At 34.5% G+C, this 14,138-nt stretch overlaps 1 protein-coding gene across 1 annotated transcript in view; it reads right to left on the reverse strand.

The window, feature by feature from the left end:
* Window positions 1-14,138, reverse strand: part of LOC149771855 (Kv channel-interacting protein 4-like) — a 69,757-nt gene that overhangs the window by 9,894 nt on the left and 45,725 nt on the right. Inside the window, exons 3-6 of the mRNA XM_089948132.1 lie at window positions 9,150-9,219; window positions 8,601-8,671; window positions 4,940-5,152; window positions 1,076-1,138 (exon numbers count right to left, since the gene is read on the reverse strand). Of these exons, the coding sequence (XP_089804258.1) occupies window positions 1,076-1,138; window positions 4,940-5,152; window positions 8,601-8,671; window positions 9,150-9,219 (417 nt within the window). The remainder of the gene's footprint in view (window positions 1-1,075; window positions 1,139-4,939; window positions 5,153-8,600; window positions 8,672-9,149; window positions 9,220-14,138) is intronic.

Consider the following 14,138-nt stretch of genomic DNA (forward strand, 5'->3'; position numbering starts at 1 on the left):
GAGACTCAAACCAACGTGGGCTGATGTGAGATGGCAGTGATCAGACCACTCGGCCACCCGGGTCCCCCATTAGCGACTGAAATGCATCCACAAGCTCCATTGTAATAGCATGGAGTGCATCTTTTTGAGAATGCTTGTAATTGTAGTCCTTTTTGTAATGCACTTTATGAGGTGCAATTTATTTACTATGGTCTTACGCTGTCATATTCTTTATAATTTGATCAGAACAGCTGCTGAACTTGAAATTCATAGTGACAAGCAGTCTGATTAAAAAGTTCATATTACAATAGGGGCTAAAATCCCATGCAACCATATCAACTCTTGCAATTAGTTCTATCGGTACTTCAAAATTTACTGTACGCATACTCTTTTATATAGCAGATCCAAAATCTACGTTTTTTTCTGCGTGTAACTATCTTCTAGACGGAGAACGTTTTACTGTAAATGACGTATAAACCGCATAGATCTCAAATGCGTACAATTTGTATTGGGGATGGAGCTAAGTGTCAATTAATCAATAACAATTTAAATTTCACGCAGTCGTAACCTCTACTGTGACAATGCAGACTCCATTACGGGGCCCAGAGTGGCCGAGTGGTCTAAAGTGCTCACCGTTACGGATCACTGCCATCTCACCTCTGTCTGCGTGGGTTCGAGTCTCGGATTCGGCCAATGTGGGTATGCCAGTAGCTTCTCGTGGGTTGGTTGTTCTTTCCGGGGTTCTTCCTCCATCATTTATATTGGCCACCATGTATAGCCTATTTTGTGCTGAAAAATGGCGTTAAACCCTACAACAACAACAACAACAACAAGACTCACATTACACTGTGAGCTGTGATTGTATACAATCATAGGCATGTCAAGCTATAAGATCGTGTCAGTCTGTGTCAGGCTGTAAGGTCTTAGGGGTCTGTCAGGCTGTAAGGTCGTGTCAATCTGTCAAGCTGTAAGGTCATGTCAATCTGTCAAACTTTAAGCTTGTGTCAATCTAGTTGTAGAGATGCACTTCTTGAGATTGTTAGTGCCAGGAGCAGTGGCGCAAGAAATTTGTAAACACATTCTTAATTGAACTTACTCTTCGACAAGAATCCATAAATTCGTCGAAGGATATTACCCCATCTTTATTCAAGTCCATTTTCTGAAAAGAAAATTTTCGAAACATGATGTTACGTATTTTAATATTACGTATTTTAATATTACATTTGCTTCATGGTCAAAGTTGAAAAAAGTTAGAGAAAGAACATTTTCGATAGTTTCAATGATGGATTGAAATTAAAAACAATCCTGCACACGAAATAGAGTACGTGATAAACATAATATGACCTTCTTCATTCTCAAATTGACATAAAAGTTGAAGAAAATTAGCATATATTTCACTTTCTTTCTTACCAAAAAGCAGAAAAAACGAAGGTTTCTTCCAGCACGCATACGAACATTGAGACATACTTTATGTAATGCATACACTCCAAAAGTACTGGGCAGTTCTACAATTATTTTTCTCGTTAAATTTAAAGCATAATGTATGCGAATGGTGAGGGAGATTTATTAATGGTCTTGAATACATTTTTCATAGATACGAAATTTATTCAACAGTATTAATTATAATTTGGTATCACCAGTCGTTGGCAACACGGAGCAATTTGTATTATTTACACATTTCAGGTCTAATGACTGCACATTTTGGTAATTTTCTTATGTAAAAGGGCCTGCTATTTTACAGTACCAAATGACACCTCTAAATGATGCCACTAGTGCTAGGTGTTATGACATTCCTGCGTTTCGTGTTAGTGCATTCCTTTTGCTTTGACTTTATTCATACCACAGCTGCGCACAAATTACTGCATACACACTATATACACTATACAACGGAACAAAAATTGTAGCTACCAAAAATAGTATCTTGGCCCAAGAGACGTTTTCTAGCGTTGTTGTTCAAACGTAACCAAGAATTAGGTCCCGACAATTATCTTTTTCGTTCGGATTACACGCATTGACGTCGATCAGCGTAACATTGGTTGTTGTTGAGCCCACGGTAATGGGAAGTGGAACATTGCAGTCACTATGTGTAGGCAACGGCAACGGGAAACAACAGTAGTGCTATGATTTGGGTTAAATGTTTGTTTGGTATATATGTTCTACTATCTTGATGGATTATCGTCATATTTCCTACAGATCTCGACAGACCGCCGTCATATCAATTTCACATCTCGATCGATTTTGTTATATTTCCTACTCATCCTGACCGTGTCATCATATTAACCACACACCTTAACAGACTGTCATCATATTTCCTACGCATCTTCATAGACCGTCATCATATCAGCTACTCATATTTATATATGTCGTTATATTTCCTACAAATCTGGGTATATTGTCATCATATTAACTAAACACCTTGATAGATTGTCATCATATTAGCTAAGCACCTTGATAGATTGTCATAATATTAACTAAACATCTTGATAGATATTTTCATATTAACTACGCACCTTGATAGATTGTCATCATATTTCCTACACGCCTTGATAGATTGTCATCATATTTCATACACACCTTGATAGATTTTCATCATTTCCTACACACCTTGATAGATTGTCATCATATTTCCTACACGCCTTGATAGATTGTCATCATATTTCCTACACGCCTTGATAGATTGTCATCATATTAACTACGCACCTTGATAGATTGTCATCATATTTCCTACAAGCCTTGATAGATTGTCATCATATTTCATACACGCCTTGATAGATTGTCATCATTTCCTACACGCCTTGATATATTGTCATCATATTTCCTACAAGTCTTGATAGATTGTCATCATATTAACTACGCCCCTTGAAATATTATCGTCTTATTTCCTATACATCTTGACAGATTATGGTCATATTTCATAAATACCTTGTTAGACTGTCATCATATCAACTACACATCTTGATAAATTATCGACATATTTCTTAACATCTTGATAAACTGTCATATTAACTACACATCTTGATATTTTGTTATCATATTTCCTGAATAAGTTGATAGATTCTCATCGTATCAACAACACAGCCTGATATATTATCGTCATATTTACTACACACCTTGAGAGCTTGTCATCATATTTCGCTGATATCTTGATAGATTGTCGTCACAGTTCCTGTACACCTTATTAGACTGTCATAATATTTCCTACACAACTTGATAGATTGTCATTATATTTCCAACACACCTTGATAGATTGTCATCTTATTAACTACACACCTTGATTGATAATCATCATATTTCCTACACAACTTGATAGATTGTCATCATATTAACTAAACACATAATAGATTGTCATCATATTTCCTATACACTTTGATAGAGTGACATCAATTAATTGCACGCATTGATAGATTGTCGACACATTAACAATACATCTTGATAGTTATCGTCATATTTCCTACACACATTGATAGACTGAGCATCATATTTCCTACACACATTGATAGATTGATCACCATATTAACTATACACCTTGATAGATTGTCATCATATTTCCTATACACGTTGATAGTGTCATCATGTTAACTACGCAATTTGAAATTTTATTACCGTTATATTTCTTACACATCTTGATAGATCATCATCATATTAACTACGCACCTGGATAGATATTCATCATTTTAACTATAACCGTAATAGATTGTTATCATATTAACATGTCAGCTTGATAAAGTATCGTCATATTTCTTAACATATTGATACATTATCATATTAACTAAATATCTTGATAGTTTGTAATCATATTTCCTGAATGCCTTGATAGCTTCTCATCATACTAACAGCACACCTTAATATATTATCGTCATATTTACTACACACCTTGATAACTTGTCATATTCCTACACATCGTGATATATTGTCATCTTATTTCCTACACACCTTGATAGACTGTCATCATATTTACTAAACATCTTGATAGAGTAAGATGTATTTACTACGTATCTTGAGACCGCTCCGGTGGTCTAGTGGTTAGAGCGTCCGCCTCGGATGCAAGAGGTCGTGGGTTCGATCCCCGGCCGAGTCATACCAAAGACTTACAAAAATGGTACTAACATCTGCCTCGCTTAGCGCTAAGCATTAAGAGGTTAGTGTTAGGACTAGTCGGCCTGGTGTCAGGATAATGTAACTGGGTGGGACATCATGCTACATGTCGGCGGCACCAGTGCGAGACATCACTATAAACTGCCACGTTGCAGACATCGTAGCGATATGACTGAAATTTTTTTAAAGCTACGTTAAAAATCCAAATCACATCACACTACGTATCTTGATAGATTGTCGTCATATTTCCTACACACTTTGATAGATTGTCAACATATTTCCTACACACTTTGACAGAGTGTCGTATTGTCGTCATATTTCCTACACACTTTGACAGAGTGTCGTATTGTCGTCATATTTCCTACACACTTTGATAGAGTGTCGTCATATTTCCAACACACTTTGATAGATTATCGTCATATTTCCTACACACGTTGATAGAGTGTCGTCATACTAACTATGTTGTCATGATATTAGCTACATATATTGATATATTGTCATAACATTTCCGACACATCTTGTTAAATTATTGTCATATGGAATTTAATTAAAAATATTGTAAGTTCTTTTAAAATTTTCACTTTGTGTTCTAGGGAAATAAATTATTTGTTGAATTTTACTAATCTTGTTAGTTTTAACTCTTTTCTGTTACATATGTTAAGACAATAGAGCCGTAACAGAATATAAGCCATGTATAGGTGTAAACCGTCTAATCTTTATCCTAATATAGCTATAATAATTATACACATTATAAGAATAGTTTTTAGGGTGTATTTGTGGATCTATACAATAAGTGCCCCAGCCCTTACCCCCTCCATCCTCAGCACACACACACACACACACACACACACACACGGTATTGTACCTGGAATATCCTTTCCACATGCTCTTTTGTAGTGCATTCGTCAATGATTGGTTCGGTGAATCGTCCCATCATGTCATATATTGCGGACACAATGTGCAGCATTTCCTCCTTGCTAATTATTCCGTCACCGTTGACATCATATAAACTGAAAGCCCATTGAAGCCGCTCCTGTGCGGTACCCCTCGAAAGCATGGACAAGCCCATGACAAATTCCTATTTAAAAAAACAGCAACAACACGCACTGAAGCAGATAAGTATCGATGTATATTTAAACGAGAACAATATGTAAACTATCTAACTGACAGAAAAAAAGTACTATTCATTAATACTGGTTTAAATAAAGATTAGTTGCGTTGAATGTATGTATGAGAGAGAGAGAGAGAGAGAGAGAGAGAGAGAGAGAGAGAGATGAGTGTGTGTTCTTTATGCCGATTCTTCTTAAAATGTCTGAGATAGAAATTTGTAATCATGTAACTCACACTTGTTTATCCCAGGTTTGGTTATAATTGACTCATTCAGATCGCAGCTCTCGGTGGAACTTAATAACCAAGCCATAATCTAATGCAAGTTGTAGTAATTAGATATGGCAGAAATGACTGAACTCTCAACATCTATTAAGCGCAGTATCGCCAGTCTCACCTTATAGATGATACCGCGATAATGGTACAATATATGGGTAATTCAGCTTCTTGAAAATCAATAACTGTGTAGCAAGGGATGATGTTGGCCATATAAAGTACGTACCATATACCAGTCAGTGCATACATTTGCCAGCCAAATTAGATTGTACTCTGAACATGCAAAACGAATAATTTGTTATTTACGCACTCGTTTCTAAAACATGGAACTTGCAGTTTAACATCTCATAATAGCCGCATTCTTTCAACAGCACTTCTCCTATCTAACCATTTTCAATTTTCCTTGTTATAATGTTTACGAATACCACCAAACCCCACCCCGCCTCTTTTGACGAACAACACCTCTTAAATCTCAAAATTGTTTGGTCTCTTAGTTAACTCCTTAAGGGAGTTTAGCAATTTTGGAGGACTTAAAACAAGGTTTAATATAAGTGAATGGGATCTCTTTTCCATCGGTCACAGCCATGAGCTAAAGAAGGAAAAACATTTCGTTCTTGTTTTGTCTTTCTTTAAGAAAAAGAAAACTAATGCGTATAAACAATAAGTGAATTAACAGTAAAGAAGAAAAAATAGTGTCCTATATGATATACATAAGGCGGAGCCACAAGCAGAAAGAGTCGCGCGACAGAATTGTTTAGAAATCTTTTAAGTGATCCAATTTGGCGCCCTAACGGATTCGTTTAAGCATATCCTAATTAAAACGAGTGGTTGATAATGGAGTAGAAAACAGTGTAAATCCCTTGGAAGAGGCATGCTACATTTCTTCGACCAAATATGTGCGACATGATGGTCGCCATTTAAACATTCTTGGGGACATTTTTCCACAGACATTGAATCATAAAGTGTATGCAATAATTTTTTATTTGATTAATTATCTGACGAAACTGACTGACACCCATCAATCATGGGGCTGTCTATTTGGTATATTCAGTCTGGGCAGGGTATCAGGCTGTCTAGCAGTTTATTATACATACTATTTTTGGAAATGGTGGACTCCTAGAAATTATGTTACAGGACCATTATGGTTTTATACTATAATATATTATTATAAGTCATTGGCTCTAATAAAATATGTAACTTTGTTGTTTTATACTCTATGATATTATTACAAGTGGTAGACAGGAAATATGTGGCATAACCTTGAGATTTTATACTCTATAATATTATTACAAGTGGTAGACTGAAATTATGTGGCATAACCTTGAGGTTTTATACTCTATAATATTATTAGAAGTGGTAGACTGAAAATATGTGGCATAACCTTGAGGTTTTATACTCTATAATATTATTACAAGTGGTAGACTGAAAATATGTGGAATAACCTTGAGATTTTATACTCTAGATTATTATTAGAAGTGGTAGACTGAAAATATGTGGCATAACCTTGAGATTTTATACTCTATAATATTATTACAAGTGGTAGACTGAAAATATGTGACATAACCTTGAGGTTTTATACTCTATAATATTATTAGAAGTGGTAGACTGAAAATATGTGGCATAACCTTGAGGTTTTATACTCTATAGTATTATTACAAATGGTAGACTGAAAATATGTGGCATAATCTTGAGGTTTTATACTCTATAATATTATTAGAAGTGGTAGACTGAAAATATGTGGCATAACCTTGAGATTTTATACTCTAGATTATGATTAGAAGTTGTAGACAGGAAATATGTGGCGTAACTTGTGGTTTTATATATCCAAGTAATATTACAAAAGACAAATTCCTGGAAAATATGTGGCATAACTTGTGGTGAAACCAAACAACTCGGCACAGTCAGGTTAGTTCGTTGTGATACAGATGAGATGAAAATAAATCGTAACTCGTTCTGCTGTGAGACCGATACACAACATTAACGCTAGTTTAAAATGTTAACTCGTTCTGCTGTGAGACTGATACACAACATTGACGCTAGCTTAAAATGGTAACTCGTTCTGCTGTGAGACTGATACACAACATTGACGCTAGCTTAAAATGGTAACTCGTTCTGCTGTGAGACTGATACACAACATTGAGGAAAGCTTAAAATGGTAACTCGTTCTGCTGTGAGACTGATACACAACATTGAGGAAAGCTTAAAATGGTAACTCGTTCTGCTGTGAGACTGATACACAACATTGAGGAAAGCTTAAAATGGTAACTCATTCTGCTGTGAGACTGATACACAACATTGACGGAAGCTTCTGCTATATGGACCATTGAAAACAGAGTAAATTTAAATGGAATATTGTTTATGCTATTTTTTCTTATGTTTTTTTTATTGTGGATTGATGGTACGTATTAGATGTGAAAGTCATTTTTGAGTGAAAGCATGCATCGAAAAATGGCCAATATTGTGCGTTTGTCATGGTTTTTACTTTTAGCTGATGTTGTCTACCTGGAACGAATATAGTACTATACTATTAACTTAATAAATTAGAAACAAAAGTAAGCATTTGTTCGCATAAATATATGTGAACAGGTAATGGAACAAACTTGGGTCCGCACATGCGGAAATAACTGAAATTGATTTGACATTTTTAAATTGTGAATTATATTTGTATTTGGTGTAATTTTGTGGTCGATATAATTAGTTATATAAACATTTGACTACAGAATGAGGCAACAAATGGCATTTATATAGCTATCTAAATTTGGCGGAGAGCGATTTTCGTCTCCATTGAAAGATTTGGTTTATTGCTCACTTATGACGCCAGAGTATTGAGTGTCGTATTATTATTTTTTTTTCTTCTTTTGTTTCGTTGATTTTGTTTCATGTCATTGTCTTGAATCCTTGCCATTGAATCGTGTATAACGATCCTTGTTACTAAACCGACAGTTATCGCATTCGATCGTGGACGGTATTGCCAATGCCGCATTTGAAAGAATCGTCCGTCGAATGCGAGACAACATGCGCCGTCTGCTGTCGAATACTGTATTGATGTAGCGAGTACCGTTTCAGTCGAATAACATTTAAATGTTACCGTCTCATTCAAATACAAAAATCACAAAATTAGTATGGAATCTGTGTTTACTTACCTCGAAACTTATGTGACCATTACAGTCATGATCGAATGTTTTGAATACATAGTGAGCGTATTGTGTTGAATCTGCAAGGAAAGCGAAAGAAACACATACAGAATGGAACCACTATTTTATTTTCTTCTTTTTCTTTCTAATCCAGTCCAAATCGTAAAATGGACGGCTTTAGTAACATGTTAACCCCGTATATAAGCTTTTAAAATTGCAACAATTTAGAAAAGGAATAGGATAAGAACGACAAGAGGAAACACAACAAAATAAGCTATAACGTAAATACGATTTTGATACAAAGTCTGTAAACGTGTCCTTTAATACTCTAAGAAGTATTTCAAATTGATAACAGGGAAACATAATAATCTATTGGTTAATTAATATTTTCTCCAGGAAGCCACGGATTGTATCCAGTATTTCTCAAAAACCAATGATACATACCAGAGTATTATTTTCTGTTCCAAAAATGTAAGCAAAGAAACTGCTACATGGAGTTTACGATATCAACAAACAGGCGATAAATGTATCAAAAATCTATATTGGAATTATACTGACCTCCCTGTGGAAAGAACTGAGCATATATTTCTTTGAAAGTCTCTTCATTGACGATACCTGTCGGACACTCCTAAAGAAAAATAAATGTATCAAATTAAATTATAAAGGTTCGTTCCTAATGATCTGACAAACAAAAAAGAAATCTTTAACTACGATTTCATTATTCAAAGCGTTGTTTTCAATACTATGGCCTTCCTTGTGCAATTCAATGTTTATCCTTAATAATGCTATACGATTTCATTATTCAAAGTGTTGTTTTTAGTACTATGGCCTTTCTTGTCCAATTCTATTTTTTATCCTTAATAATGCTATACGATTTCATTTTTCAAAGCGGTGTTTTTAGTACTATGACCTTTCTTGAGCAATTCAATGTTTATCGTTCATAATGCTATACGATTTCATTATTCAGAGCGTTGTTTTCAATAATATGGCCTTTTTTGTGCAATTCAATGTTTATCCTTAATGATGCTATATGATTTCATTATTCAAAGCGTTGTTTTCAATAATATGACCTTTCTTGTACAAAAATGGTACCAACAGCTGCTACATGTCCGCGGCATGATGCCCCAGTGCTAGACATCACTATAAACTGCCACAGTGCAGACATTGTAGCGATATGTTTGAAAAATTGTTAAAGCTACGTTAAAAATCCAAATCACACACACACACACACACTCAATACTATGGTCTTTCTTGTGTAATTCTATGTTTATCATTAATGAAGCTATACGATTTTATTATTCGAAACGTTGTTTTCAATATTTGAAAAGACATAGTTTGATATTTCAGTTTATACACAGGCTGTTAAATGTCACGCCTTCATATATCTAATTTTACCTTATTCACTAAGGTATGTATCTTTGTATGTATGTATGTATGTATGTTTGCATGCATGCATCTATCTATCTATCTATCTATCTCTCTATCTATCTGTCTGTCTGTCTGTCTGTCCGTCTGTCTGTCTATCTATCTATCTATCTATTTCCGATCTAGATGAACAAGAACTGTTTTTGCTGGTGAAGAAGAACATGTTTTGAGTCAGGAAAAAACAATCTTCTTGTCAAACGATTAAAACGATTCGACCAATCAGCTTAGCTTCTTATTGGATCATAACTGCTAAAATATGTATTCTAAACGTTCTGAACATGACTGCGCTGTGCAACAACGTTCTTTGTTAGTGAACCGTACATCAGTAAATCCACTCAAAATACTTCCTATGCACCTCAACACACTTTCTCATTCCGATTATATACTAGTTAGTATTCTCATTTTAGTGGGGCCTCGGCCCGTACAAGAGAACTTATTCAAGTAAAGAGGAGAAACGACGTTTAAATACACTGCATTGCTATCGGCAGACAAACCAAGTGCACGGAAAGAATATTGGTATTGCTGCTGCTCATTCTAAAATGATTTCTAAATGGTAGGAAGATTTAAAATGTAAAACTAGAAAATCTTGTCTCTTGAACAAGAGTCTCACGAAGGAATTGAAGTTCTACTGTCCGAAAAGGAATTGAAGTTCTACTGTCCGAAAAGGAACTGAAGTTCTACTGTCCGAAAAGAATTTCCAGGTATTCAAGATAAGACTATTTTGTCTTTCTAACACGAGTCTTGCAAGAACTGTTTTATTCTTGAGCAATACTATTTTAAACTGTTTGACTATGTCATTCATATTAGATATCAGATTGTCACCAATTTCATTTAGGACAAATTAGACACCATATATATATATATATATATATATATATATATATATATATATATATATATATATATATATATTCGCTATAAAACTGTTCCAGTGGGTTTCTAATTCAAGACAAAACGCCAAAAATAGCCATTGGCATCACACAGATAGAAATGAATGCCAGAATAGTCCGATAAATCAGACCGTTCATTGTATGATAACTGGTGGTTTCCGAGTTTCGATCGGCCATGTGCTGGGGTTTATATTTCGGAGAGTATCCATTTCCCCTAACTTCCTGGATGCTATACAAGACGGGGTTTTACACCTGCGTCAGCCGGCAATATTGAATTTCTAGTATGCACGGGGGTATATAGTGCCTTTTCAAGGTTAAATTCCAAAAAATATAAAGAATAACATTAAAACACTATTAGGCTGATAATTCTGCCAAATCAATATAAATATTTAGTTTCAGAAGATAAAATATTTAAAAGAAATATGAAAAAATATATAAAAGATATATAAAAATATTTAAAATAAAAGGCCATGTCAAATACTACAACTTTTACTGCTTGCTCCCATGGAAATTTTCTTCGACTATGTGTCCGGACGAGTACAGAGCCATGGATATTGCCTTACAACTACAACACAGCCTATAGAAGCATACCTCCCAAAGGGAAAGGCAAAAATAACATTTTTGGTGTTGTCGTATCCCTAGTCTATACGAATGGATTGGTGTTAAAATGTTATATTGCGCCTGCGCTAAAAATTATGGATTTCACGTTTTGGTTTTTGTTGTGGCCTGACATGATCAGGTTCTAAAATTCTTAATCTGCGTTAGCGCACTAGAACATTTAGATTTTGGTTTTTAATGACATCTGTTTTCAAAATTTCGAATTACAGTAAAGGTCGAATTCAATAATGAAAAGAAACATTTAAAAGACCATGTTTATAATTCCTCTCCTGAGGCTGGAAAAATATGCAATAAAAATATTCTACCTGGATCAATTTATTGCGGAGGTTCTGCCTTGAAAAAGCAGGTTTAGGATTTTTCGATAAGTGATTATAGTGCTTTATGAACTCTATCAATTTTTAAACCTTAGGGAGTCATTTACGAAATTAGCCCTGAAATCTAATGTCTAATCATCGATTTTAGGCACCACTGAGTCTATTCTGCCAGAAATCACAAACTCCATTTGCATTAAACACTTCCCACCCGACTCCCTTTCAGACCCTCGATGTTTTGAAATTGCAGACAAAATTGCTTCAGAAAGGAGAGTATGATATAATTGATCGCTATATGTCACTAGCCTGAGTGCTGTCAGTACTTTCGTTCGAAGCATCCTTTTGTCAAATGAATAGAGAATGGACATTCTAGTGATATTGCGTCGCAGTAACCTACCATTAAATATGCACAACAATGTACTTTAAACACCTGAAAAATAAGGAATATCTCTGGTGAAATTTTAATTCTTCTTGTAATATTACTATTTAGATTACTGTCACTGTTCTTTAAATACCTGAGTTATCTCTGATGAGTACATATTTATCTGAAATTTCGGTTTGTTTCATGTATGTTTTAAGCATAATTTATGAGAATCTAAGATAAATTTAGATTGTTCAGTACGATACACTTTGTTGTTCTGCAATTTCACCAGAAAATAGTGGCGAGGGTAAAAGATCGACTGAACCAACCCTTTGTGGATTAAAGTTGGTATTGCAATCCTTGATGCCCAAAATCACGTTTGGAACACATAATAAAATAAAACACTAATCAGGACAATTAGCTCATTCGTTTCAACAATAATAACACTCAATTATGCTAATAAGTAAACTAAACACTAACTCTGAAAGCATAATAATCTAGACGAGTTATTTTTGCCGCCGTTAATGGAAATTATATTTTGATCGAACGACATTGCTATTGGCATCATGGAGGTATGCACATAACAACTACTTCGTACATATCGTTCGGGCTTCATTGCCACTGAAACATATAGACATAAGGATGCCACAAACGATTTGTACTTTTCGAAAACATCTCATTAATTTGTTTCCAAAATACATAAAACACAATTACACCCAGAGAAATTATAAATTATTATGCTTTCTTAAGGTAATGCCACCCATGAAGAAAATAAACTATTGCTAAAAATTTTCCTTCTTGGAGACTGTTTACAGTTCACTCTAGATTATTCCATGACAATTGATTTATCTCTAATGCCAATGTCTTTGAAAGACTACCCCTAAAGAATTCCTGAATATAATATAACAGGTACCTTGCAAAAGTCTTTCGGTCTTTCGTTTATTTAATAAAGTATTGGCAAGTATGACGCTATTGATTTTCAGAGGAACCTTGGTTTTTTTTTCAAACCACCAGCAGACATATTCATACATAATGCGGTTCTGAATTTCTACCAAACCCTGCATTGTCATAAAACTACAAATAAGTTTGTTTGCCTTGGAAAATGAAAAATGGATAATGTAATATAGAGAAGGCAATCTTGGTTATACATAGCGTTAGCTGATAGCAACATCCTGCTAACGAACACGAGAAAATGCTTCCCAAAATATAATTCAGTTGAGTTGGTTCCTGCAGGCATGTTCTTCTATACATTTCTGAGTCATTTTCGAAACTAGAAGTTCCTTTGGGTATCGTGTATATATAAAATACAGACTTTAATATATGATCTTAAACTAAGTATCAGAAATGAGCGAAAACCAACAAGTTTTGTACGATTCAACAAATAATATATTCTCCAAGAATACAAAGTGAAAATTTAAAACAAAAAACTTGCAGTATTGCGAATTAAATATCAAATAGTCCTAAAAGTTCTATCACAGGTCCAAATGTGTAAAGTTATAACTGAATTCCAGTGGTAAATTCCAAATATTGAATGTGTTGATGTGTCTGCAGTCTCGAAAGTGCTAATGTGCCGATTCTCTGGAATGTGGTGATGTGTTAACAGTATTTTGAAGTATCACGATAATATAATCCAAAATGTCCTTGTTTGAATTCACAATAATTCCAAATTAATGTTTTAGTCCAAGAATATTACTGACAACTTCGTAATTCCAGTGAATATTAACCTTTAATAAATAAATCCATCCAAATTAAATACGGAACCCTACAATAAGACTAATTTTACTCAGGATGCTAAGGTAATCATATATAATCCATATGTAAACAAGTTTATATACCCCTCGACTTGGCCTACGTCGAAACTATTTTCTGGAAATACTCTCTCAACTTAATGGGAAATGTCCTTTTCGGAAGTTTCAAAGGTAAGGAACATGACCATGTCTTT

This window comes from Sinohyriopsis cumingii, unplaced genomic scaffold (genome assembly GCF_028554795.1).
Source record: "Sinohyriopsis cumingii isolate HCF-2022 unplaced genomic scaffold, ASM2855479v2 utg001628l, whole genome shotgun sequence".
In the NCBI taxonomy this organism is placed as follows: domain Eukaryota; kingdom Metazoa; phylum Mollusca; class Bivalvia; order Unionida; family Unionidae; genus Sinohyriopsis; species Sinohyriopsis cumingii.